The 27,811-nt window shown below is 46.0% G+C and overlaps 1 protein-coding gene across 3 annotated transcripts in view; it reads left to right on the top strand.

The window, feature by feature from the left end:
* Positions 1 to 27,811, top strand: part of ARHGEF2 (Rho/Rac guanine nucleotide exchange factor 2) — a 234,150-nt gene that overhangs the window by 109,364 nt on the left and 96,975 nt on the right. For 2 of the 3 annotated variants that reach the window (XM_030187067.1, XM_030187066.1), the window contains exon 1: positions 3,548 to 3,743. The exons of the other annotated variant lie outside the window; for it this stretch is intronic. In XM_030187067.1, the coding sequence (XP_030042927.1) occupies positions 3,615 to 3,743 (129 nt within the window). In that variant the 5' untranslated portion in view covers positions 3,548 to 3,614. Of the gene's footprint in view, positions 1 to 3,547; positions 3,744 to 27,811 lie in introns of those variants that run through there. 3 annotated transcript variants of the gene reach the window in all.

Genomic DNA, 27,811 nt, shown 5'->3' with positions numbered 1-27,811 from the left:
AAAGCAACGGCTGTGGACAGCACGTTCAAGTAATTTGGAGAGGAAGGGTAGAAGAGAAATGGGGCGGTAGTTGGAGGGACAGGTGGGGTCAAGTGATGGTTTTTTTGAGAAGTGGTGTGACTACTGCGTGCTTGAAGGTGTCAGGGACAGTAGCAGTGGAGAGAGAGAGGTTGAGGATGTGACAGATTGAGGGGATAACTGTAGGAGAGATGTTGGTAAGCAGATTGGTGGGAATGGGATCCGAGGAACAGGTGGTGCACTTGGAGGAAGAAAGAAGGCGAGCAGTTTCCTCTTCGGTGATCTCAGGGAAGGAGGAAAAGGAGGCCGGGTTAGGTTGGTTGAGGGAGTGGGTTAAGAAGTCACAGGGAGGAGAAGGCTTGGAAGTGAATTCAAGGTTGATCTTCTGCACTTTATCGCGGAAGTGGTCAGCTAGTGATTGAGGAGAGAGTGAGGGAGGGGTGGGAGCGGAGGGTACTTTAAGTAGGGAGTTGAGGGTGGCAAAGAGGCGACGAGGGTTGGAGCCAAGAGAATTGGTTAATTGAGAATAATATTCCTGTTTGGCAAGGAATAGGGAGGATTGGAAGGAGGATAGCATGAATTTGTAATGGGTAAAGTCTGATAGGGTGCGAGATTTCCTCCAGAGTCGTTCAGCAGATCGGGTGCAGGAGCGAAGGTAACGGATGCAGGGGGTTAACCAGGGCTGCGGATTAGTGCGCTTAGTGGGGCGAGAGACAGATGGTGCTAGGGTATCCAGAGCGGTGGAGAGAGTTTCATTGTAGGTAGAGACAGCCGTGTCGACAGATTCAAGAAGACGAGATGGAAGGGAAGAGATTGGAGATGTGGGAGGATAGGGTAGGGGGGTCGACAGCTTGGAGATTCCTGAAGGCCGTGGTTATAGTTGGGCGAGGTTGAGGGGGAGGGTGATGAAGTGTGAGGGTAATTAGGTGATGATCTGAGATAGGAAGGACTGAGGTGCAGAAATTGGAAGGTGAGCAGGAAGAGACGAGAACGAGGTCGAGACAATGGCCATCACGGTGAGTAGGGGTGGTAGAGCATAGTCGGAGGTTAAAGGAGGATATCAGAGTAAGGAATTTAGAAGCGTAGGCATTGGATGGGTTGTCAACGTGAATGTTAAAATCACCAAGAATGAGGGAAGGAGATGCGGGATCAAGAAAGACGGTGAGCCAAGCGTCGAAGTCAGTAAGGAATGAAGAGAGGGGTTTGTCAGGGGGGCGGTAGATGACTGCAACTCTGAGTGGTAATGGATGGAATAGCCGGATGGAGTGAGCTTCGAAGGACGAGAAGCAGTGAGACTGCGGTAGGAGGAGGGGTTGGAAACTACAGGAGGGTGAGAGAAGTAGCCCGACGCCTCCACCGCGGCCATCTGGGCGGGGAGTGTGGGAGAAGAGATAGCCTCCATGACAGAGGGCCGCGACTGAGGCAGAGTCGTCAGGGGAGAGCCAGGTTTCAGTTAGGGCGAGCAGTTGGAGGGAACGAGAGATGAAGAGATCGTGGGTGAAGGGCAGTTTGTTGCCGATCGAGTGGGCATTCCACAAGGCACATGAGAAGGGGAGGGAAGAGGGGGGGAGGAGGGGAATAGGGACGAGGTTGGAGACATCACGGAAGCGTTTGAATGGAAAGGAGGAGGACAGGTGGGGGGGGCCTGGATTAGGGTTAATGTCTCCCGCGGATAGCAGGAGGAGGAGCAAGAGAGTGCGGAGGAGGGTGGGGGAGGTCGGGCGACGAAGGCGACGAAGACGGGGTGCACATAGGAGGAATGGTGAAGGGTTAATGGTAGGAAGGAGATGTTGGAGATTAAGGGCTAGGAAGGAGGAGGGGGACAGGAGAGATGGTGAGGTGGTGAGGGATGCCGTAGCGGGCAGGATGGGAGGGAACACAGGTGGGCAATGGGTTCCAGCGGTAGACAGCTGTAAGGGGAGGGGAAAAAGATTAGGAAGGGACAGGGCAAGGAAGAAGATGTGGACAGGGGCCATAAGTAGTGGTTACAGTGTGACAGGTGTAAGTGTAGTGACAGAGCGAAGAGCCGGAGGCTTGGAATTGGTGGGATTGATGTACTGGAGAGTGGGTAAGTGCGTGGCTGGCAGGTTAGGAGGCAGGCAAGTGTGGCAGTGGCTGCAAGCTTGTAGGCGGGGTGAAGCAAGCTGGTGAGGATGGACAGGAACGAGCAGGGAGAGGCAGGTGGTAAGCTAGTAAGCTAGTAGGCAAGTAAGTCAATGGCTGACAAGCTAGCAGGTTGGCTGGAGCAGCTGGTGCAGATGAATAGGAACGAGCATGGAGAAGCTGGAGCAGGCAGTCTGGAGCAGATGGACTGAGACAGGCAGGGAGAAGCTGGTTCAGGTGGATTGGAACACGCTGGAGCAGATGAGCTGGAGCAGGCAGGCTGGAGCAGGTACTGGAATAAGCAGGTCCATCGAGCCCAGCATCCTGTTTCCAACAGTGGCCAATCCAGGTCACAAATACCTGGCAAGATCCCAAAAATGTACAAAACATTTTATACTGCTTATCCCAGAAATAGTGGATTTTCCCCAAGTCCATTTATTAACGGTCTATGGACTTTTCCTTTAGGAAGCCGTCCAAACCTTTTTTAAACTCCACTAAGCTAACCGCCTTTACCACATTCTCTAGCAACGAATTCCAGAGTTTAATTACACGTTGAGTGAAGAAAACCTTTCTTCGATTCGTTTTAAATTTACTACATTGTAGCTTCATCGCATGCCCCCTAGTCCTAGTATTTTTGGAAAGCGTGAACAGACGCTTCACATCTACCCATTCAACTCCACTCATTATTTTATAGACCTCTATCATATCTCCCCTCAGCCACCTTTTCGCCAAGCCGAAGAGCCCTAACCGCTTTAGCCTTTCCTCATAGGGAAGTCGTCCCATCCCCTTTATCATTTTCGTCGCCCTTCTCTGTACTTTTTCTAATTTCACTATATCTTTTTTGAGATGCGGCGACCAGAATTGAACACAATATTCGAGGTGCACCATGGAGCAATACAAAGGCATTTTACAAAAGGTGTGCTCCCTCCCCTTAATATCAAAACCAGAGTAGGCTTCTGGCCCCTTTATGCTGAATGTGCATGCTGTGGGGGTGGCTGAGATCCTGAGAGATGTGCTGGCACGGTTTGCAGCCTGGTATCTTGCACAGTTTCCTGTCTGTGTGAAACTTGCGTCCTCCTGGTTTCAGCTTCAGATGAGGTAGCAGCCGAAATATTTTTTTTTTCTCCCTGATTCATCTTTTACTGGCTGCAGCTACATCTTTCCAACCATTTTTGGGTCAGGCTGTCTAGATCTAGGGAACCCTCCGACGACACGGAAACTTGTGAATGAGACTCGTTGCCCATTCCCCAGGCAGCGCAAGGGTTGCCCTCCCTTCTCTCAGTTCTTGGGTGTAGGAGGGGAAGAGCAAATACTTTTCTCCACCCCTCATCTAGTGGGAAGAGGCAGAAGAGGAGGAGGAGGAGGAGAATGATTTGAATAATGCATTATTGCAGCTTTGGCAGCAGCTCTAACTTCCTGTGCATGAACCTCTTCAGCCTGGCTTCTCATCTCGGTTTGTCTCTGCTGCTTTCTCATACTGGCGGAGGCTTTTAATGCACGAAGGGAGCAGGGGAAGGACCCCTCGGATACCGTGGATCAGCTCAGCCCATGAGAATATGTCTCGGATTGAGTCCCTGACTAGGAGGACTCGCATCGATCGCACCAGGGACATCGCTTTTAAGGTTGGGCACAATGTCTCCCCCCCCCCTTTAAAAAATGTTTGATGATTGATCTCCCCCAGGCAGATAGTCCCTTTCATGCGGGGGGGGGGGGGGTCAGGGGTGTGGGGAACCGGTTGGGGATGCGGTTTAAGGGCTTGGCTTTCTTACAGGAGTGTAAAGGGGAAGTCAGGCTCGTGGGGGGGGGGGTCGGAATCGGAAATCCTCACAGATACTCCTTGTCTGATCTTTATAATGTTACCAGATGTATTGCAGCACACTGGGAAGCGCCACCGTGCCCTGATCAGGGTCTGGGGAGGGGAAGGGGGTCAACATTGACTTTGGTGTGGGGGTGAGGACAGGATGAGTCGGGGGCCTTGTTGTTGGTACAAGATATCTCAGCAGTCTCCAGCAGGCGTGGGGGAGAGCGGAACTGACTGTTACACGGTTTGTGGCTGTTTGTGTATGTGTGATTGTACTTTTGTGTATGTACATTTTGCAGGATTTGTAACTATATATGTGTGTAAAACTGTATGGTTTTGTGCATGTGTGTTAAAGGTTTTGTATCTGTGTGTATGTGACTGTATGATTGTGTGTGTGTTGTACGGTTTGCAGCAGCATGTGTGATTCTTCAGTTGTGTTTGTATGCGTGTGTTATAGAGTTGTAGCTGTGTGTGTGATTCTTTATGGTTGTGTTTGTATGGTTGTGTGTGTGTGCATGTATGTTATAGGATTTGCAGCAAGTGTGTGTGATTCTTTGGTTTTGTGTGTGTGATAGAGTTGTGGCAGTGTGTGTTTGTATGGCTGTGTGTATCTCTGTCATAGGGTTTGCAGCAGTGTGTTTGATTTTTTTGGTTTGTCTGTGTGTTATAGGGTTGTAGCAGTGTATGTGATTCTTTGGTTGTGTTTGTATGGTTGTATGTGTGTGTGTTTAAGGGTTTGCAGCTGTGTAATTCTTTGGCTTTGTTTCTGTATAGCTGTATATGGTGTGCATGTGTAACAGTGTGTGAAAGGCTTTGCCTCTGGTGATTGAGATATAATCATGGTTATCACCCCCAGTTATCACTGGAGGAAGACTTCCATAGACTGGCAGTTAGCCAGTGAGCTGGGGAAAGGGAGATTTCTATCACCAAACAGCTTACATATGGGGTGATGTAGCAGATAGATGGGGGATGGGACTTTCTCTGAATCCAGTAGTGCCCCATCTCCCAGTGTCACCTGCTGGGCCACCTGGTAAGTGCAGAGCTGCCATTCCAGGAGGGAGACGTTTTGGCCAGTTGATTTCTGCCAACCTCATCCTGGTGCATTATGGAATCTACAGCACTGATTTCAATGGCTAGAATCATGGACTACAAATACTACACTGCTTTGGGATTTAAGTTTAAAACCAGGACCTGCCAAAAAATGAGTCTCCCTCCTGGAATGGGTAACTTGGCAGCTTTGATAGTGAATGCACTGACACACCAACCCTCTGATACCTCCCGTACTGGTGCTGCTGACTAAGCTTAGTGGATCAGGAACCTACACTTTACTACTGGAAGTTCAGATAACTTCTGCCCCTTTGCATTTGGGGGGTGAGGGGGGGCGTAGGAGCAGTTTTTCTCCTCCGATGGGGTTCCAGTTCAAGAGAGCTAGGGCCATGAGCCTTCATTAACAAATACCCCTGGGATATTTATCTCCCCCTCCCCCCCTCAACATCCAGTGATGCTTCTCACCCAGGGACCACAAACTGCAGCTCTCTATGTATTAATCTGGCCACTAGGTGACACAGATATTCCACATGGTTGCATGCAGCAGTTGCCATCAATCTGAATCTCTCAAGTGGTAATTTTAACAATTGAGTGTTGGAAGTGCATGGTTTTCTGCTTTTGTTCCATGTGGCTGGCCTCTGATTTTTTTTGTCAGGTACTTAATTGCTGGGGAGAAGCCTGCTTTCCTCACACAGGTTTATCTAGGTCCTAGGTCTTGCTACACCTCCCAGGCTTGAGCTAATATAACCTATAATACTAGTGTGCTACTGTCTGCATGTTTTGTACTGGTGTACTGCAGGGCAGGAACGAGAGGCATTGGCAGAGCTGTGTATGGGGGGGGGGGAGAGTCTCAGTACTGGAATAGCAGGGGGTGCTGCAGGGCAGGCGTGAGGTGCATTGGCAGAGCTGTGTTTAGGGGTCTCAGTACCGGAATAGCAGGGGCAGAGCTGTCTGTGAGATTCTAGTAAGGGTTCTTGTTCTCTCCCCTTCTTCCCCCTCCCTGGTATGGGGTCTGGGTGCAGTGCTGTGTGTTTCTCTCCTGCATCTGTTGATTGGAAAGAGGTTTCACTCCCACCACAGTGACATCTGGCAGGCAGTGATAATTATTTACCCACAATCTGCTTCTTTTTGAAATGTGATTCCCAGCCTGGGTGAGAACCCCAGGCTGATGCAATAAAGTTAACCAGACAGAGGCAGACTGCCATGGAGTGATGCTTAATATGGAGCGATGCTTAATATGAGACTGGCCCTGCAGGGTGTTGAGGGGCAGGAAGGCACAAATCCTGCACCCTGGTAATTGTTATTTAGTGAGTTTGGTGTCTCCTTGCTCTTCAGATTCATTGGGAAACTCTTGCCTGTTGTATGTGTTTAAGTACATAAGTAATGCCACACTGGGAAAAGACCAAGGGTCCATCGAGCCCAGCATCCTGTCCACGACAGCGGCCAATCCAGGCCAAGGGCACCTGGCAAGCTTCCCAAACGTACAAACATTCTATACATGTTATTCCCGGAATTGTGGGTTTTTCCCAAGTCCATTTAGTAGCGGTTTATGGGCTTGGCTGGACTTTACTTGCTTGTGATGTTTCTATGCTTAATTTATACAATGTTATTTAGCTTTTTTCAAGTTTTATTATAGTTTTACTATCCTGCTGCCCTATGGAAGGCCTTCAGGGCGGCTTACATCTAAAAATTAAGAAAGGAATAGGAAAATAGATACACTTTTCGGGCAGAAGGTAGAGGGTACAGTAATAGATAGGACAGATGGGGGGGGGGGGGGGGGGAGAATGAAAGGGATGCTACAGGTATTTACAGGGTACTTCCTGGAAACTCACCAGAATAGGGTTGCCAACTAGTTACAGATTTGCCCGATGGAGTTGATCTAGTCCTGGGCTTACCCCATTGTAGGGTTACCATATGTCCGGGTTTACCCGGATATGTCCTCTTTTACAGAACACTGTGGAACGTCTGGATAGGTTTTTCCAGCTGCCCATTTGTCCGGTTTTGAGGACAAACGGGCAGGCTGGAATCGGATGTCCCACAGTATCCTCAAAAAGAGGACAAGTAAGTCTCCCGATTGCTACCGGCGCCACTTCAAAATGGCTGCTGAGACTTTAAGTGGTGACTTCTTGAGACTTCCAGAAGTCTTGCGAGGTCACCACTTGAAGTGTCGGCAGCCATTTTGAAGCGGCACATGCAGCGAGCGGGCAGCGGCATCACCAGGTAGGAAAGAGTGGGCTCCTTTCCTGCCCCAAAGAGGCCACTAGACCACCTGGGCACAATAAGGGAAGGGATGTGCAATGTGGGTAGTAGGGGGTGAGAGAACTGCTGAAAAGGTGGGTATAGGGAGGCTGGAAAAAGATTTTTTTTTGGGGGGGGGGGAGGGAAATATATAGAAGGGGATGGCTTTCATTTAGGGAGGGTCAAGTCAAGGTGACTGTGTGGCATGGGGGTGGAGAGGGGGCATGGCAGGGGGTGGGGAAGGGGTGTGGTGGTGGGGAGAGGTGTGACTATTGGTGTCCTCTTTGTTTGTCAGGGCAAATATGGTAACCCTACCCCACTGCATGCAGGGACTTGTGGTTCTGATTTCACCATTGAATTTTCTAAGAAAATCAAGGCTTAAAAGTCCCTGCATGCATTGGGGTAAGCCCAGGACTGGATCAACCCTGTCAGGCGAATCTGGATCTAGTTGGCAACCCTACACCAGAAGCAGATACAAACATTAATGGTATGCATATTTAAATAAATGGGTCTTAAGGTCCATTTGAAATTTGTTGAGCAATGTCTGTAGAAGGAGAGGAACAGGAAGGGAATTCCAAAGCTGTGGCCCTTGCACACTAAAGATAACATGTCTAGTGTTCTCATGGATTATTTCTCAGTGGTTGGGTACCACAAATTGGTTGTATTGGTTGTATTGTGTGTGCGCTGGGCTACAAGGGATAAGGTAACGGAAGAGATAAAGGGACTGTCCGGCGCTCAGGGTTTTGAAGATGAGCAGCAGGATTTTTTAGGTGATACGATGAGTAACAGGAAGCCAATGAGCTTCTCTAAGATAAGGGGTGATGTGGTCATATTTATGTATTTGGAAATTAGACATACGGCAGTGTTTTGAATAGTCTGTAGGTGGCATATATCCTTGACTCAAAGGCCCATGTAGAGGAAATTACAGTAGTCTAATTGTGAAATGACCAAAGAATGAACCAATACATTAAGCGCTGTTGGGAGGATCAGAGAATGGATAGAGCGAATGAGTCGTAGTTTGTAGAAAGAATGTCTGTTACCTGAGAGATGTGTGGGAGAAATGAGAGGTTGGAGTCTACAAGTATTCCAAGAATATGGACAGTGTCAACCTGGGGCACAGGAATGTTTGCGAGAAAAAAAATGGGTGTAGATTGAGTAGGACTCATTTTGTGCTGAACAAATATGAATTTGGACTTGGTTGGATTCAGAACCAGTTTGTTCCTTGAGCCAGTCTGAAATCCAAGTGACTTTGTCATTGATAGTACAAATCTCAACCGGAGGGGGGGGGGGGTGTGCACAGGTATCTAAGGGAATGGCCACTTGGATGTCGTCAGCATGGACCGTTGTGAAACACCTGAACTGGGGCTGAAAGGCATGGAAAGAGCATTTTCATAGAATACTGTATAGTGGCAGTTGTCTAGTGCCTCTGTCCCAAATATAGATTGGGGTGGGGGAATTATTCCTTCTCTGTACTGGAGACCAGTTCACTCCCCCACAGCCCGTCACATTTCCAGAAACTACTATATATGTGTGTGGGGGGGGGGGGGGGAGTAGAGAGAGAGAGAATGTACTTGGGGACTATTGTGGAAGTGTATTTGTGTGTTAAGGATATGTACATGGTATGTGCGTAGGTGGTTGTGCAGTTTGTTAGGGGTATGAGGGTGTGCTTATGTGATGCATGGGTGTTTGTATATGATGGGGGTGGGTTTGTATATGGTATGTGTGTAAGAGTGTATTTGTGATATGTCAGAACAATGGGTGTGTAGTTTAGGAATATGAGTATGTGATGGTTGTATGTGTGTGATGCATTTATTTTATTTATTTATATTTTTTCAGTAGTAGCTCAAGGTGAGTTACATTCAGGTACACTGGATATTTCTCTGTCCCAGGAGCGCTCACAATCTCTAAGTTTGTACCTGAGGCAATGGAGGGTTAAGTGACTTGCCCAAGATCACAAGGAGCAGCACTGGGATTTGAACTGGCCACCTCTGGATTGCAAGACCGGTGCTCTAACCACTAGGCCACTCCTCCAAATAACTCATGCATGGGTATTTGTGTGATGTGTGTAAGGGAGTGTATATGCATGTGTGTGATGTGTATGACGGGGTGGGTTTATATGTGATATGTGTGTTAGGAGTGGTTGTGAATGCTTGAAAATGTGTGCGAGGGCAGAGATATATTTAAAAGATTTGGCAGACACATTTGATCTAGTCTCATTAAAGAAATCCACAGGTGAAGAGTGGAGATGGCCAGGAGGAAGTAGACAGAAATAATAGATCAAAGCTGTGATGAATTCAACGCTTTATTAATAAGGCCACTTGAAACATTTTTCGGCAATGTGCTTGCATCAGGGCAGGGCCGGTGCAAAGGTGTTAAGCACCATAGGTGAACCTCTAGCCTTGTGGCCCCCTCTAACCTAACTTTTCTATTCCTAGTGCCCCCCCCCCCCCAAGAGTTTTGTAACTAAACTCAAGAATCAGGATCATCTCAACCCCACCACTCCCAGAACAATCCTACAAAAAATATTAAACTTTGTTTTGTAAATATGTTTGTTTATTATACAATTTACTATACTGCTTAGGTAAAACAGCAGATCACAGCAATTTACAAAATATCATAAGACATCAAACTGAACAGAAAAGAAGTCCATGACAGACAGGGCAGAAACCATGCATTCCAAGAAGCACAACACAACACACACAGTATATACAGAACAAGTGCATTTTCAACGGCAAATGAGCTGTTTGAAAATTGCAGGTAAAAGTACAGACTCGGGGTTCTTTGAGTTTCTGTAGCCATCAGGCTGTATTGTTTTGCTGTGACTGCTGCTGCTCTTTGCTGCCCTGGGTGACCACCTTGTTTGCCTAATGGTGAGCCAGCCCTGGTCAGGGGTCCAAAAAGGAGCCTCAAGATCTGCATTAGATGTATAAGTGCTCAGTCAACTGTGCATAGATTTAACAGAGTAAAGGACCTGTTATTTTTCTCAAGAACAGAGGGTCTTATACATCTGTTCTGTCTTTGCACACTTGACTGAGCTTCTATACAGCTAGGGGTCATTTTACTAAGCTGCAGCAAAATGTGTTTGATGTGTGCTGAGGCCCCCTTTTTACAGCAGTGGGTAAAAGGCTGTTGTTGTTTTTTTTAAAGAAATGGCTGTGGGGCAAGTGAAGCACTTGCTCTGCGGGCATTTTTTTTTTGGGGGGGGGAGCAGGCTCCCGCACTAACCCGGTGGTAACCAGGCAGCGCGCGGCACTGCCCGATTCCCACTGGGTGATGGCACGTGCTGGCGGTACATCCGGTTTAACGAGCGTAAATCCTGCATTGGGTTTACCGACGCTTAGTAAAAGACTCCCCCTAGTGCAGCTATTGAGGCTCCTTTGTACCCCTGAGGCAGGCATAGTGCTGAAACACAGCTCTGTTGGGTCGTTGGACACCTGGTTTCAAGTGGCCTTATTAATAAAGAGTTTGATTCATCACATTGATGGACCTTTGATCTATTATTGCTGCCCACTTCCTCCTGGCCATCGCTGCTCGTGGTCCCAAAAAAACAAGTGGGCAGGCGGTCTGCCAAATCTGGACCGAAGGAAATGATGAGCAGACCACAGAAAAACTACAGAAGTTCAAAATAAAACAAAAACACCTTTATTGTGCAACAAGAGTGGAGGGTTTTGAACACAGAGCCCAACTTAGCCAAGTTTTGCCAAATTTAGCTTTAGGGGCTAAAATAACTAATAAGAGAATGGGAAGGGGAAAGGGAATGGGGCTTGATGTACCACCTTTCTGTGGCAGCAGCATAATAAAAATAGCATGCATACTTTTATATTTAAATTTCTTTATTAGTTTCAATTTAAACAAAGATAGCACTCTTTGAATAGATACATCCATTTTGAAAGATACATTCATATTAAGGAAATAGACTATACAGAAAATCTTTACTAAACTGGATTCTATAGTCCACAAGTAAATAAGGTAGATTCAAGATAAGTGATAAACCAAAGGAAGTTGGTACAATAAAGAATAAAATTGAAGAAACAAGCAGTGGTTCCCTTTAAATTTTTTCGGGACTCAATGTTTGGATTGGAACCTGGTTTCTCTTCATATCAAGGAAAGACCGCAGTTGCTGAGGTTCAAAGAATATGTATTTTTTTCTCCTTGAATATCAAAATGCATTTGCAGGGAAATCGTAACTGGAAAACCGCCCCAGTATTAAGAGATTCCTGTTTCATATCCAGGAATTTTTTCCGCCTCTGTTGAGTCCATCGAGCAATGTCTGGGAACACAGAGACCTTGCTTCCTTTGAAATCTGGATGAATATTTTTTAAATAAAGTCTCAATAAAGATTCTTTATCTTGCAAAAACACAAATGTTACAATTAACGTTGCTCTGGTCTCTGTATTATCCATCGATTGTTCAAGATAATTTGTTAAATCCAGTATTTCAGGCGGATTAGCCTGTTTAGAAGTATCCTGTTGTGGAGTAGTTTTCATTTCCAAATAGTAAATTTTTTGAAGTGGGGGAAGTGATTGTTAAGAATATTTATATACCTCTTTCAAAAATTTGACAAACATATCCTTAGGAGCAACAAATTTGGATCTTGGAAAATTTAATCATCTTTAATTCAGGTTTCTTGATTGATTTTCCAAGTTCTCTAGTTTCCTGTGGGTTAATATACAATCTCCTGAAATTAGAGTTTGTTGTTGAGTCATTTTTCCAATTTGCATTTCCAAGTTAGTTTGCTTTGTCGATAACCCCTCAATCTGGCTTTTTAAATAGTTTATCTGCGAAGAGTTATTCAAGGAGACGGTAATAAATGAGGTACAGACCTTGTGAAGAGATTCTAGGGCCGTCCAAATCGTCTCCAGCGACACCTGAGGTTTAACCAGAGGCTGGATCGCCAATGCGCAAGAAATAACTTCTTCTTGCGTTGCTGTTACCAGCAATTCCTCAATGGTTTCCACAGGCAATATTCCTGGTGTTCGCTGGGCACCCTGTGCCAGCCTCAAGTTCGTATCAGGCATCGCTGTTGCCACCGGGGCGCACCACTCCTTCGAATCGACCCTGCCTTTGGGGACTGGTACAGTGCTTCCGGGTGCATGCAGCATCGTCGGGGTCAGAGGTCCCAGCGGGATGAGTGATAATTCGCTCTCCTGAGCAGGGCTCTTCCTTACCCCGCTAACGGAAACGTCCGCGTTTGGAGTTGAAACCAGAAATGCTGACAGGGACTGCTGCCATCTGCTTCGGGAGGGGTGGTCCCCTCGGCTTTCCTTTCCTTTTCGGCATGAATTCAGTAAGAAAAAGTACTTAAGAATAAAAAAAGCTTTCAGGAGCGTCCGTGTCACACGTCCTGCTTGGACGCCATCTTGAATCTACTGTCGCATGCATACTTTAAAAAAATCTATTTATGTAGTTAGTAACATTGGGGCTGAAATTCAAATTCAGACCGTGGGAGGCAGCCTGGCTAGCTATTGTGGGAGGCATTGAGCCCCGAAATGAGTGCTGGACCATATCCAGTTTATTTTTGGCCGGTTTAAACTTAACTATCTAAGCCAATATTCAGTGCTGGTCAGTTAAGTTTAAACTGGCCAAAGATAGGCCTGCTATTTGGGTGACCTGATTTGGCCGCCAAACTTAGATGACGTTGCGCTGAATATTAGCAGATAGCTGGTTACATCACACGATATATAACTAGTTACTGCTAAGCACTGACTGGGAATGTTCAGCGGGAGATAACCGACTATCTTCCACTGAATATTTGCGGATAGCTCGTTAAGTGCTATTTAACTGGCCAGTAGCAGTTGCTGGCCAGTTAATTAGCGCTGAATATTTGGGGGATTTATTTTTTTTTTCATTATATTTCTATTAGTTATTTTAGCACCTAAAGCAGTAATTTGGCAAAACTTGGCTTAGTCATGCTCTGTATTCAAAACCTTCCACTTTTGTTGCATACTAAAGGTGTTTTTCTATCGTTTTGGACTTCTGCAGTCTTTTTGTGGTCTGCTCACATTTCCTTCCATCACTGCTCATGGCCTGTGCCTTACATTCCTGCAAAGTTTAGTTCTTGTTCTGTCTTCTGTAACAAAGGGAATGGAAATTGACTTAAAATCAGAAGGAACCATTTCCCTATTTAGAAAGAGAAGCTGTGAGACTGGGGGAGGGTTATGGGGCTAAGAGAAAGGGATTTACCCCCCCCCCCCCAACACACTACAAATCCAAAGTAAGTCATGCAAGGCTAAAGGGTTGAAATAATGTCCCTGGGATTGGGAGTGATCTCCCTCCCCTGTTGCGGAGCCAGCTGCCTGGTTTATTGTTTAACCAGTTGCTAGACTATTACTTCAGCCTGGGTCTCTGATGTTATGTTGATTTTTTTTGGTCTGGGTTAAAGGAAAGGGAATGGGGCTTGTTATACTGCCTTTATGTGTTTTTTTTTTTGTAACTACATTCAAAGTGTTTTACATACTATATTCAGGTACTTATTTTGTACCTGGGGCAACGGAGGGTTAAGTGACTTGCCCAGAGTCACAAGGAGCTGCAGTGGGAATCAAACCCAGTTCCCCAGGATCAGAATCTGCTGCGCTAACCACTAGGCTACTCCTCCACTCCAATGGTCTGTGATTAGGGGAAAATATTGCTTTTTCTTACCTCTTGTGTTTGGCCTGCAAAAGTTTCCCTGTTTTCCCGGTGCTGCTGCCCAGGAATCATGGATTGCTGTGCTTTCTTGATTTTGCAGGTGCACTTTCTGCATTCACTGCTCCCTCTAGGGATAAATCATGCTGGCTAAAGGGGAGCCCTGGTGGAAGGGGCACCATGGCATCTCTATGGCACTCCTGACCCCCTTCCCCCAGCTGGCCCCAGTAAACAGCAGATTTGAACCTGAAATGTTCAGCATGAGTCACCAGACAGTTACTGGTCAAGCAGCCAAGCTTCTGTAGCTAGAAACTGTAATACATCCTTGGCAATGTGGACTGGAATACCCGGGCAGACTGGATAGGCCAACTGGCCTTGTCTGTAATGTTATTATATAACAGTATGATGAGATCATATCAGGAGGGTACACATCCTGAGAATTGTCAGTTTCAATGTGCAGTAAATGAATGCTTGAAATGAACTGATCAGAACTGTTTCACATCTTGTACTAAAAGTGCTTAAATGACTGTAGTGGAGTCAGACATGTTGTCTCACCCATTTGAGAGAATTACCAATTCATCAGGGTTGGATATGGCCACAATGAGTCTCCAAAATATGTTGGGTACAGGGCAATGCAAATGAATGGAGAGGGGGGTCTCCCTTTCCTTCTAGTCTCCAATGTAAGCTTTAGCTAGTGGGATGGGTGTCAGTTTTGCTGACTGCATATGAGTCCAGTTTGCTATGTGTAATCGCTAACATTTGCTCTTGATGGGCAACAGGGATGTTTCATCAAGCAGGGTGGTGGACCATTCAATTTTTGAGGATCATGGTGATCCAGTTCCAGTTTTCCACTCTGTATATAGAGGCTAGTAGTTCTGTTCCTCCACCCCCCCCCCCCTAAGGACAGCACATCATAACCTGTACCATGTGCACAGTGAGGTAAATCCAGGACTGGATCGGTATGACCTGCAGAAATGGAGCCAGTAGGTAGCCCCTCTGCTGCTGTGATGCTTGTGTTGCTGTGCTCTCTAAAGGAAGGGTACTCATGAGTGGAAAATTCCTGGGGGAGGTGGGTACAGAGGTTCTGGCAGGGTGGGCCAGTGGAAACTTCCTTTGGATTGGATGCTGTGATGGAGGAGGGGTAGGAAAGGACAGGGTCTTCTTGTATTATATTTTCCCAGACCTTGGGCAGAGCAGACTGATTCCAGTGGAAAGGTGACACTTGTAGGCTCTAAGCCTCATCCTGCACCCTTCTCCCTGCCTCCAGCTTTCCTTTGCATCCTCTCAGCTCCCTCCTGCTCTCTTTACAGGCCCCTCCCTACTGGTTTAGGATGCAAGGTACATTATTCCTGATGCAGAGGCCATATGGGGGGAGGGGAAGGGGAATTTCACAATGGTCTCTTTGTTCACTACTGAAAGGGGATGGGTGGGAGAGTCAGAAAGCTTTCAGGGGGGAACCTGGAATATCTCTCCTCTTCCATAGTGGGCATATTTCCTTTGATCCTCATTTCTCCTTTCTCTCTTCCTCTTGTAATTAGTCTCTGTCTCTACCATTCCCTCTCCATATCTCTTTTCTCCTTTGTCTTTCTTCCCTTCTGCTCCTTCCTTCCTTCCTTCCCCTCTTTATATCTCTTTCTCTGCTTTTTCTCTATACTTCTATCCTCTTTCATTTTCGCTCTCCCCCTTCATTTTCCTTCTTTTTTTATATGGCTTGTGGACTGAAAAATAATGCTTTTCAGTGTTAAAATGAAAACACCAAAGCAAAACAATGAATGGTAAAACCGATGTTTACCTCATATTCTTTAAAAGAAAACATATTTCATTCTGTGTGTCTCAACAAAACCCTATAGCCAAAAAAGGCAGTAGATCCCTATTTGAGTTAAGTCCTGGTGCCTCACTGGTCCCTATAAAGTGATTCTAAATGGTCTGCTGTGATGTCCCAGCGACTGAGCTAGCATTTGGAGGAATCAGCCAGGATCCAGCATGTTCTGATGAGAGCTATCCTACAGCAACCTAAAGACAGCTAAAGGGTAAATAGCTAGGGTGTAGATTAAAACAGTGGTGCCCAAATCTGATCCTGGAGGCACCCCAGCCAGTCAGGTTTTTGGGATATCCACAGTGAATATTCATAAGAGAGATTTGTATGCACTGAATTAAAACATTTTGTCAGGGGGAGGGGCAAGGAGAACAGTGTAGAGCTGGGAGATGGTATCATAGATTGAAAGCTTTAAAAAAAAGGAAGAAGGGGATTTCTGACCTCTGCTAAATTTTAACTGCAAGAATCAGCTTCCATCTGCAGCAGCCAGTGAGTTCTAATACTTTTTGTTATTTTCCGTAAAGAATCCCTATATGAATAAGTTACTTGTTAAAAATGAGCCCATCAGGTCGCCCACATGCAGTTTTTCCATCACGTCCACCTCATATCTCAGTTTCGCTGGTTGATATGGCATTTGGTTTGGTTTGGGGATTGTTTTTATACCCACTTGGGTACTGCAGAAAGAAAATAGATTTCAATGCTCCAGGGGCGTAGCCAGACCTTGGTGGGAGGGGGAGTCCAGAGCCCAAGGTAGGGGGCACATTTTAGCACATTTTAGCCCGCTGACCCCCCACCCCACTGACCCTCCCCCACCACTTTTGGACCCCACGCCGCCCCCCCCCCGCCAGCCTTAGTCTTCTTCAGCGTGCATGCAGGACGTCTGTCAGCAAAGATCAGTGAACGCGCCGGAGACCAGCGCTGAAGAAAACTAAGGCTGGCGGGGGTTGCGGACCCCCGCCAGCAAAGGAACCTGGGGGGGGGCGAAAGTGGAGGGGACCAGGGCTAAATCTGGGGGGGCCCATGCTCCCATGGCCCCACCTAGCTACGCCCCTGCAATGCTCAGGTGTGGTTTTCTTTTGCAGGAGCTAAAGGTGCCAAAAGCATGCGATGGCTTCAGTTTTGTACATTGACTTTCATTACCTGAAAGTTGCTAGAGAGGGAAGGCCCAAGTAACATAATGCAATGCTGGAAAATACCTTTAACAAGACAGGACTTATGGTATTTTACATAAATACCCCTCCCTTCAGTTTCTGTATTTTCCTACACCACCTTTACTCTTCCGTTCTCTCATGGGCCCCTGCATTCTGCAATTTAATTCCTGAAAACTGTCACACAGAGAGAGCCAGAGACCCTGTGCCTTTATTTTCTGGAGTGGGTTTCCTCCTGAACTATTTTACTTTTCTATTCTGAATACGAAACGCACAGAGAGGGTTCAAAGCACAAGGCACAAACCAAAAAACAAAGAAAAGAACTGAGAGCCTCCAAAATCGGGACAAATCCTTTAATACACCAGCAAAGATCCAAATAGTACATCAATCTCCTGCAGCATGGACCCAACACGGGCCGTGTTTCGGCGCACAGTGCCTACCTCAGAAGTCGTTGGTTCTTAATCTAATGACCCCTGAGGCCGAAACACGGCCCGTGTTGGGTCCATGCTGCAGGAGATTGATGTACTATTTGGATCTTTGCTGGTGTATTAAAGGATTTGTCCCGATGGAGGCTCTTAGTGCTTTTTTTGTTTTTACTTTTCTATTCTGAAGCAACACACCAAAGTAAATTTATATCAGTAGCCAAACTGGATGCTATATAAGCAGCAGAGGCTTCTTAAGAAATTTGGGATATTGGTGGGGGGGGGGGGGGGTAAGCAGCAGACTCCAGAGGGGCTATAAAGTCTCTCTAAGCTACAGCTTAATGCAGTGACTCCTTTCTCATGCCATTTATTGCTGAAAAATTACTTTGCAGTTTCCTTAGGGGTATGCTGATTGTGGCCATCTGTTCTGTTGTCCGTGTCCCCCCTTGGGCAAGAAAAAGAAGCAGACCCGAGCTTAGATACACTTCTTGTTTCTAGAAGAGTGTCTCTCATTCTGATCTTAGGTATTCTGAAACCTTCCCCCCCTGATTTAACAAGTGGGTTTAGGAGGTTAATGTCTGTCTCCAATTCTCCAGGGTAGAGGTTTCAGACAGAGAGCGCTGTGCTTTGGGACAGAGGTGCCAGTGGTTCCACTTACTAACCTAAGACTGGTTTCTATTTCTGCCCAAACTTTAGCATCTCTTGATTTTCTTTCCTGAGAATGGTTTTCTTTTTTAAACCTTTGGTTTGTTCGTCATCCCCTCTGCCAACACCTTCAGAGGACTGACAGAGTGGTGGGAAGACACATTGAGAGGCGGAGGAGGAAGAGATGGGGGGGCAGCAGACAGTGGGTGGAGGAGCGCTATTAATATGTTCTGGACACTGCGGGGTTTCCCTTGCTTTACCACTGGCATTTGATTTCCCTCCTCTTTCGTGGCTTTCATGATGCATGTGGAAGCGAGGCGGCTGCCTGGTTCTCGTGACATGCCAGCTTCTGGATTTGTCAAGCGGAGGTGTGTAAGTGCTGTGGTTTTGTGCAGAAGAGACCTCCCCCTATCCCGCATCACAGTTGTCATTAGACTCTGCCTAGGCCTGAGGTTGGGAGGTCTTGAGCATGCTTGTGTTTAAAGAAATATCAGATAGTGTGCACTGGTAAACCAGACCTCTTCTGTGCCTCTTTTAAACTTTAAATCATGCTTTTCATGCCAAAATCCACTTGTGAAAATTAAAGGGTTGAGTTCTCTCTCTCTATAGGAGAGCAGTGTATATGCCAGGGCTAAAGAGGTAAATTCTATACATGGAGTTCTATAAAGGAACATAAGCACCTGCTTGTTTTTGTAAAATATGAACGTAACCACATATATGATTAGGCACAACTATAGAGCTGGTTAAGTGCTTGTACCAATGCTAGAGATATGCGCATAGCTCACTCTCCTCCAAGTTCAAGTTCAGCCCTTTAGTCAGGCCATCAAGGTGGTTCACAAAGTAACAATTAAAATAAGCCTTAATTAGTAAAGTATTATATAAAAACAGAGGTAGAGAAATACAGGAGTATTACAATCTGTAAAGAAAAGGAAGGAAAAAAGGTGTGTTGGTGAATGCAGGATATCGGTAGCTACACCCAGCCTCAGCACTGTATTATGGGGGAAAAGGTGAGTTTTCAAGTATTATTATTATTATTGTTGTTGTTATTATTTATTGCATTTGTATCCCACCTTATCCCACCTATTTGCAGGCTCAAAGTACTGTTTAAGTGCGTACATTCTCCTGCGTAAGTTTTGCACATGTTTACAGAATGGTGCTTAGGTGCATTTTTGGCATATGTGTAACCTGCCGTTCTAATTATTAACGGATGTAATTGGCGTGGGAACGTTGCCCCTCCTCCATAGAATTACCTTCTCGATGCTAATGGAGAGGAGAACAACACTGAAACCTCCAGACTATACAGACCTGACCCTCAGCCCTGCAAATTAGATTATTCCATGGCATTTCCGCAGTACTGTGTCTCCTCCCTCCCCAGCTATACCCCCTATCCTGACTTAACCCGCTGACCTATCTCTCCCCTGACCCCTACTGCACCCTGCCAGATTCATCCAAATCAGGTCTGGTTTTCTCATGTAGACACTTTTTTCCCTTCTGGAAGGGAAAAATAGCCAGTGGGGGAAAGGGGGGGGGGTAGGAATGTATTAGCTCATCGATCATGTGCGTCCCATCAGAAACTCTCTGAGCATGTAATCCATGGTCCACGTATTGTGACCGTATCTAATGAGAGCTTTGGGTGGGGAGGTCCCTTTGATTTTATGAACGCATCATCACTGTACAAGTACTGTTCAGCCACAAAAAGCTCTGTACTCATTCTTTTTGGTCCTTCCTCCCCTGCCCCCACCCCTTATTCCTGTTTCATGTGGTGGCTGCTGCTGGACTAGAACAGAACCCCCTTCCCTTGTGTCAGAGGCATTACTGAGAGTAGGGAGGGAAGTGGCACTGGCTTCTGTACCATTGCACAGCTGCCCAGTCCATGGTCTTCCCTGCAGACTGTTAGTTATCTGAATCCAGTGGGCTTCGTGCCCCTCCCTGCTATGCAGTTTAAAAATTCCTTTAAAACCCAGCATCCATCTCGATTTCCATGCCACTTCCTTGCTGCCATCAGCAATAAAATTGGACTGCTCTTCTCCCCCAATATCATTACATAGTCTGTGTGTGCAATTCCAGTTCATTCCACTTATGTGCACTTTCCATGTGTGCAAATGACAGTGTAGTTCAGGTTTTCCATCTGAGTCTTGCCCACACACAATCTGCCGCTTTTCAGCTGAAGCTGCGTGAGAGTGAAACTTCAGGGTCTAGATTTCCACTCCTACAGCTTCAGTTCAGGTTATGGAGAGAAGTTCAGACCCTCTCCTCCCCCAGCACAGGCAGAAGAATGTGGTATGCGGGCACTGGAAGCATTCTTTCAAATGATATTGTGTATTCAGAGACTGTACAAATGTGTGCACTTCCTTTCAGAGGTTCCCACTGGCTGTGCATACAAGGGGAACTCAATCATCAAAACCATGGGTGATGACATGAGCTTGAAGCAGTGTCTGTCTTGACTGTGTTCACTCATAGGCTCATTCTCCCCCCCCCCCCCCCCCATTTTGATAGCTGGTAATGCTGTTTCACACAGATTGGTGTAGATTCTGAGCCCTGTAGCAGCTCTGCAGCCTGCTGGGCAAACCAACATGGATAATACAATATAATTTATATTCCGCTATTGTTCCAACTGGGATCAATGCAGATTGCAATCAATTAAAACTAGGCCATCCCTAGGAAGAAATACATTAAATAATTCTGTGGTGGCCATGCTGTTGAGATGAGCTTCTGTCGTGGAGTGGAGGAGTAACCTGTGGGTTAGAGTAGTAGGCTGAGAACCAGGGAAGTCAAGGTTCATGTCCCACCACTGCTCCTTGTGATGCTGGGCAAGTTGCTTTACCCTCTTGCCTGAGATACAACTTAGATTGTTAAATCTGCCTAGACAGGGAAATAACTTGTGTACCTGATTATAATCCATCTTGTACATGGCTTTGGAAAAGCAAGTGATTAAATCTAAAATCCAAATCCATGTGCCGCCAGCTGCTTGGCCCTGACCAGAGGTTCTGTCTTTGAAGCTGAAGGCCAGATGTTAAAGTCTGAGACTTAAAGGGCGAGGCTGCATTGAGAGACGTCCAGGCTTGGATAAAGAGAGCCCTTCATGCTCAGATTTAAAGCAGTGAGAGACACCCAGGCTTGGATTGAGAGAACCCCTGCACTTTCTGTTCTTTCAAGTTTGGTCTCCCTGACCTTGGTGCTTCATTCTAAGATGGAAGGCAGGCAGCAGGAGGAGTTTTCTAGGGTAGAGTTGATTTACTGGTCCAGAAAGCTAAACCAGATTTCTCAGTAGGGAACAGTGTGAAACTGGTGTCCCATCACAAAGAGATTGCTGAAAGTTCACAATCTCTGTGTTATGCCTGGAAGACCACATTTTGGCTGATCTAGAACTCAAACAGAGTATTTGGCTCTGAGTAATAACTTACAAACAATTCTGACTCAGTATTTTTTGCAGGCTCATCTTCCGGTGTTTCTTCCTAGTGGGAAACTCCTAAAATGTACCAGCAGCTCACTACAGAAAGTGGCAGCCCTGATTCGAACCCCAGTGAGCTGGTGGACTCCGGAGACAGTGGACCATAGGTGCATGCCTGCCTTTTCCAGACATCCCCTTTTCCCTCTAGGGAGACCCCACTCTCGTACAAGACTGCAGGATCTAGAGGGAGAATCTCCCAGTGCTTGCAGCCTTGTATGAAAGTGTCTCTGACTATGAAGGCACCCCACGGTCAGGAGGGGGAAATGTATTGATTCACTTCCTCTGATTAAAGGAAGTGGCTGCCTTACTGGAAGTCTTGTAACAGGCAGAAATCCTGTGTCCAGGGAGCAGTGGCCTGCACAGGATGCCCAGTAAAAGTCAAGAGGACATAGAACAAAAACAAAAATATTCCCTCCTACCCCTCCCCACACTTCCAACCAGACATATGTATAACCCACTTGTGCACACGTCTGAGTTTCCAAGTTCTTAAAGACAAATTGTGACTTGGAAGATAGTGCTACATACCTGAAATAGAGAAGATAACCACTGACCTTTGGGATAGCCCTATGAGTGTGTATGCACTGGCTCAATGGACTGTGCCAGTGATTTGTGCTGTGAAGCAGTTGGCTGTTGAGGGTATGGTCCCCCCCCCCCCCCCCCCCAACTACATGTACACTCACATGTAGGAGGATTTGGGAAAAAAGAGGGTGAAAGCAAGCTGGAAAAGCAGCCTCCCCCAGGAGACTTCCTCTTTCTCCATGTTCTTGGGGTAGGGCACATCTCAGTTCAGATCAAGCTGAGCCCTGGGGTGCTGCCTTCTAACATAGGAGCTGTGTGTTTAGATGTACACCAGCCAGGATCAGAAACTGAAGAAGGACCTCCAGCAGTCACGGCTGTTGATTTGCAGTCTCTACCCAGCTACTTTGCTATTTTTCTTGTAATTTAATTTTAGGTTTTGCGGGGTGAAATTGATAATTTTTTCTTTGGTGTAATCAGGCCTCTTGATACTGTGGAACACTCTTTACCTCATGCCTCCTCCCTCCTTTCATCTGCCCACTCTGTTCTCCCTCTTCTTCCCTTTCCACTCATCTCCTGCTCTCTCCTCTCATCTTTATTCTCTTCCCCTCCCCCTTTTTTCTTAGCTCCCTTCTCCCTATTCCTTCCTGCTCTGCTCTCTCCTCATTCACTCCTTTCCTGCTCTAGTCCCTTTCCTTCATTATCCTCCTCCCTTCTTATTCTCAACCCCACGTTTCTCTCTCTGCTCCCTCCTTTCCACCCTATCCTTTCTTCCCTTCCTTCCTTTCTTATCATATCTCTTCTCCTGTGTCTTCCCCTATCGTACCCCTCCCCTTCCCTCCCCGGTGTACATCTTTTCTCTTCCCTTCTTCCTTCTTGATCCTCCTCTCCCTCTGTTCCCTTCTTTCCATTCTGCTCTTCTCTCTCATAGGAGCCAGCTCTGTGGGTGCTCAGCACCACTAAGAACAACCTCTTCCATTTTGTCCAGGTTTGTATTGTGTTTAGCACCCCAGTCATTTTGAAATATTGATGCATATTTCCTGCCTTTGCTGTAAAATCCAAATAGATCCTGCTATACCTGAGAACTGTCGGCCAATTTCTTCTCTATCTTTCTTAGCAAAGGTGATGACTCAATTTTCTGATTTTCCTTCAGTGTTTATATTTGAAGGTATTGAAATATCTATCATGAGGGAAATGTGGTATCTGGGGGTTATTTTGGATTCCAAATATATTTTAAACCGCAACTTAAAAGTTCAGCAAATTTCTGAACAGTTCTACAATCTTATGTTAACCCTTTGAATATTTTAATGCTTTGTTTTTTGGAGTTTAAAAGGAATCATCTACTATAATAAAATGCAGCCTCAATGTTCTGAGGACACTGACGTCACTGAAGTCACTCACACACCGGTTCGTGGTTTCATGGTGGTGAAGCCACACAACATCTTCATGCCCCGCACTCGCGTCACACGTGATGACGTCGAGGGCGGAACACCAAAACAAATTAACGCATGGGGAGAAGTAGGGAAACACGCCCTACTCCTCCCCTTCCAACAAATCCCAGCCGCCGCCGACGTGCAGATGAACCCGGCCCCTTTCGCCACATAGCCCTGCCCCTTACACCTTACCGCCCAGCCCACAGTAGCACAAGCTTAACCTCACCAACCTCCCTCCCCCCCCTGTCACCTTCCCTCCCCTTATGCGTGTCTCCCTGGTGGTCTAGAGGTACCTGTTCGGTGGGGCCAGGAAAGAAAGAGCCCCTCTTTCCTCCCATAGTGGTGGCTTCCTTGCTGCATCGTATGGGAGTCCGGTTCTCGGCGTTTGAAAATGGCCGCCGAGACTTCAAGCTGCCTCGCGAGACTTCAACTCTCGGCGGCCATTTTGAAACGCCGAGAGCCGGACTCCCACACGATGCAAGCTACCCCCACCGCTACGGGCAGGAAAGAGGGGGCTCTTTCTTTCCTGCCCCGACCGAACAGGTACCGTAAGGGGAGGGGAAGGGAGTCCCGTGCCCGTTAGCACCCGTTTCATCGGCGCCAGAAACAAGCCATTTTTACTAGTTATGTATATTACAAGTTGCTCAAAATGCAACTTTGCATTTAATTAATAAAAATTCTTGTTCTGATCATATTACCCAGATTTTGCAGAACTTACATTGGCTCCCTATCTTATAGAGAATTCGTTGTAAAATTTTGGTGTTGATTTACAAGGCACTACATGATGACGGTCCACTTTGTACTGCTGATTCTCTGAAATTATATCATCCTACATAATAACATAGTGGATCATGGCAGATAAAGACCTGTATGGTCCATCCAGTCTGCTCAACAAGATAAACTCATAGAATAAGATATGATACACTTGATCCTGATTTGTCCTTGCCATTTTCGGAGCACAGACTATAGATGTCTGCCCGGCAGTGTCCTTGTTCTCCGGTTACTGAAGCTGAATCTGTCCAACCATGATCAGGGCACAGACTGTAGAAGTCTGTTCAGCACTGGCTTTGCTTTCCCAATTACTGCTGTTGCCATCTAGTCACCATTACGCTTCTTTGGATCCATTCCTTCCTTCTATACAGGATTCCTTTGTGTTTATCCCTCACATTTTTGAATTCTGTTACCACACCTCCCGCGGGAGGGCATTCCAGGTATTTACCACCCTCTCCATGAAAAAGTACTTTCTGACAATATTCCTGAGTTGGCCCCTCTGCAACCTGAATTAATGTCCTCTAGTTCTACCGCCTTCTCGTCTCTGGAAAACGTTTGCTTGTAAATTAATACCTTTCAAATATATGAATGTCTATCATATCACCTCTGTCTCTCCTTTCCTCCAGGGTATACATGTTTCAGTCCTCAGTCTCCCCTCATATGTCTTGTAATGTGAACCCTCTACCATTTTGGTCACTTTTCTCTGAACCGCGTCAAGTCTTTTTATGTCTTCAGCAAGATATGGCCTCCAAAACTGAACATGATACTCCAAGTAGAGCCTTGCCAACGACTTGTACAGTATCATCAACACCTCTTTTCTTCTGCTGGTTATACCCCTCTCTATGCAGCCTAGAATCCTTCTGGCTGTGGCCACCGCCTTGTCACATTGTTTTGTCACATTGAGATCCTTGGACACCATCACCCAAAGTTCCCTATCCTGAGCTGTTCTTACCAATCTCTCCCCTCCTATCTGGTACATCTCCTTTGGATTTCTGCACCCCAAGTGCTTGACTGCACTTCTTGGCATTAAGTTTGAATTGCCAGACCCTTGACCATTCTTCTAATGTTTGGAGATACCCTTCTCATGGTTTCTACTCCCTTCGGGGTATCCACTCTATTGGCTTTCTTCATGTCATCTGCAAAAAAGGCAAACTTATCCTCTAACCCTTCAGCAATGTCTCTCATAACTTTACGCTCTTCTGATAGAAGATTTTGGATATACCTTCTTTTTGATAGGTTAGACTCAATGAGTATGGAGTCACTCTTTTATAGTTGAAGGACTAATTAAGTGAATGCTTTACCTCAACATTTACGGTCTGTGCCATCTTTACTTTCTTTTCAGAAACGATTAAAGCACATCTCTTCCAGCAAGCTTGTTTTCTGGCAGGTTAATTTGTAATATTTTTCCTGGAAATTTTGCAGCAGATGTTTTTTTTCTAAATGTTTGTTTATGTTATGTATTTTTGGATTGTGTATGCTACTATATTAGCTGCTCAGATTTGTAGCTAAGAGGGATATTAGATTTTATAAACCATAGGGTCAATATTCAGCCAGCAGCGGTGAGCGTTTTGCTGACCACCACCAGCATTATTCCTGGCTATTCAATGCCGGGTCATGCCCAGGCTTCGTCATTGAACATCCTGTTTTTGCAGAGCAGGCTCACATATGGCCGGTTAAGTTGATATTCAGAACTTAAGCGACTGTGGGTTGCTGCATAAAGACAGGACTGAGTTTTATGTCGTCTCATTTATGCGGTTGCCCTGGCCGGTTAAGTGCTGACTCTGCTTCCAGAAAGCCCTCAATAGCCAGTTTTCACTTAGGTGCTAACCACAAATTTTCAGCGGCGATACAAAATTAGTGGACAGCCCCAAACAAGTGATTTAACCAGTCAGCAGCCAGTTAAATAGTTTTGAGTATCAACCAGAAAATACATAAATAACTAGTCTCTCCTCCATCTTCTTCCCCTAATAGTATTTTTGATTGTGGAATTATTTACTAGTACTGTATTGTAATTGTAACCACTGAACTGTAATTGTAATTATTGGTCTGCTGTAACCTGCTTTGAACTTGATGGTTAAGTGGAAAGGGCCGAATGGCCCATCCAGTCTGCCCATCCTCCGTAACCACAAACTCTTCCTTTTCCTAAGTGATCCCACGTGCTTGTCCCACACTTTCTTAAATTCTTACACAGTCCTCGTCTCCACGACCTCCACTGGGAGGCCATTTCATTCTTCCACCATCCTTTCCGTGAACAAATACTTCCTTAGATTCCTCCTAAGCCTATTTTCTTTTAACTTCATCATATGCCCCCTCATTCCAGAATTTTCCTTCATTTGTAAAAGGCTCATGTCTTGTACATTAATGCCCCTGAGATATTTAAACGTCTCTATCATATCTCCTCTCTCCTTCCTCTCTTCCAGCATAAACATGTTGTGGTTCATAAGCCTGTCCCTATATGTTTTATGTCCAAGACCACTTACCAATTTTGTAGCCGCTGTCTGTACCGATTCCATCCTGTTTATATCTTTCCGTAGGTGTGGTCTCCAGAATTGCACACAGTACTCTAAATGAGGCCTCACCAGAGACTTATACAAGGGCACTATCACCTCTATGTTCCTACTGGTCCTCCCTCTCCTTATGCACCCAAGCATCCTTCTGGCTATGACCATCGCTTTTTCTGCCTGTTTGGAAACATCATCACCCCCAAGTCCAGCTCTTCCTTTTTACACAGAAGCACTTCACCCCCTATATTGTACCGTTCCCTCAGATTATTGTGACCCAAGTGCATGACCCTTCATTTTTTTAGCATTAAATCTTAGTTGCCAAATATTGGACCATTCCTCAAGCTTCGCTAGGTCCTTCCTCATGTCATCCACACCTTCTGGGGTGTCCACCCTGTTGCAGAGTTTGGTATCATCCGCAAAGAGACAAACCTTACCAGACAGCCCTTCCGCAATATCACTCACAAAGATGTTAAAAAGAGCCAACCCTAAGACTGATCCCTGCAGTACTCCACTGATAACATCCCTATCTTCAGAGCAAATTCCATTTACCACTACCCTCTGTCTCCTTCCGTTCAACCAATTTTTAACCCAGTCAGTTACTCTAGGTCCCATACCAAGGGTACTAAGTTTGTTTATCAGTTGCCTGTGCGAAATAGTGTCGAAGGCTTTGCTGAAATCTAAGTGCACCACATCTAGCGCACCTCCCACGTCCAACTGTTTGGTCACTCAGTCAAATAAATCAGTCAGATTCATCTGACACAACCATGCTGCCTCGGATTCTGCATTCGATTCAGTTTGAGAAACCTCACAATCCTCCGCTTTAGAAGTGTTCCATTAGTTTACTCACCACCTAGGCCAGACAGACAGGTCTGTAATTCCCAACCTCCTCCTTACTTCCACTCTTGTGCAAAGGGATCACATCTGCCCTTCTCCTCCAGTCCTACGGGATCACATCAGACTCTAAGGAAGCATTGAAAAGGTCAGTCAGCAGAGCTGCCATAACTTCTCAGAGTTCCCTGAACACCCTCAGATGTATCCCATCAGGCCCCATCATTTGTCTACTTTTATTTTAGCTAGCTCCTCACAAACACAGTCCTCTAAGTATGGGTCTTAGTCTACCATCCATCCATCCCCATTTGCATTTGTTTTCTGCGGTCATACCACCGGTCTTTCATCCGTGAACACAGAACAGAAATAGTTATTAAGCAGTTCAGCTTTACCGTTATCAGCTTCCAAATATTCCTCCCCCTCAGCTTTCAGCCTCACAATTCTAT

This window comes from Microcaecilia unicolor, chromosome 14 (assembly GCF_901765095.1).
Source record: "Microcaecilia unicolor chromosome 14, aMicUni1.1, whole genome shotgun sequence".
Lineage (NCBI taxonomy): Eukaryota > Metazoa > Chordata > Amphibia > Gymnophiona > Siphonopidae > Microcaecilia > Microcaecilia unicolor.
This window is presented reverse-complemented; position numbering and strand designations above follow the sequence as displayed.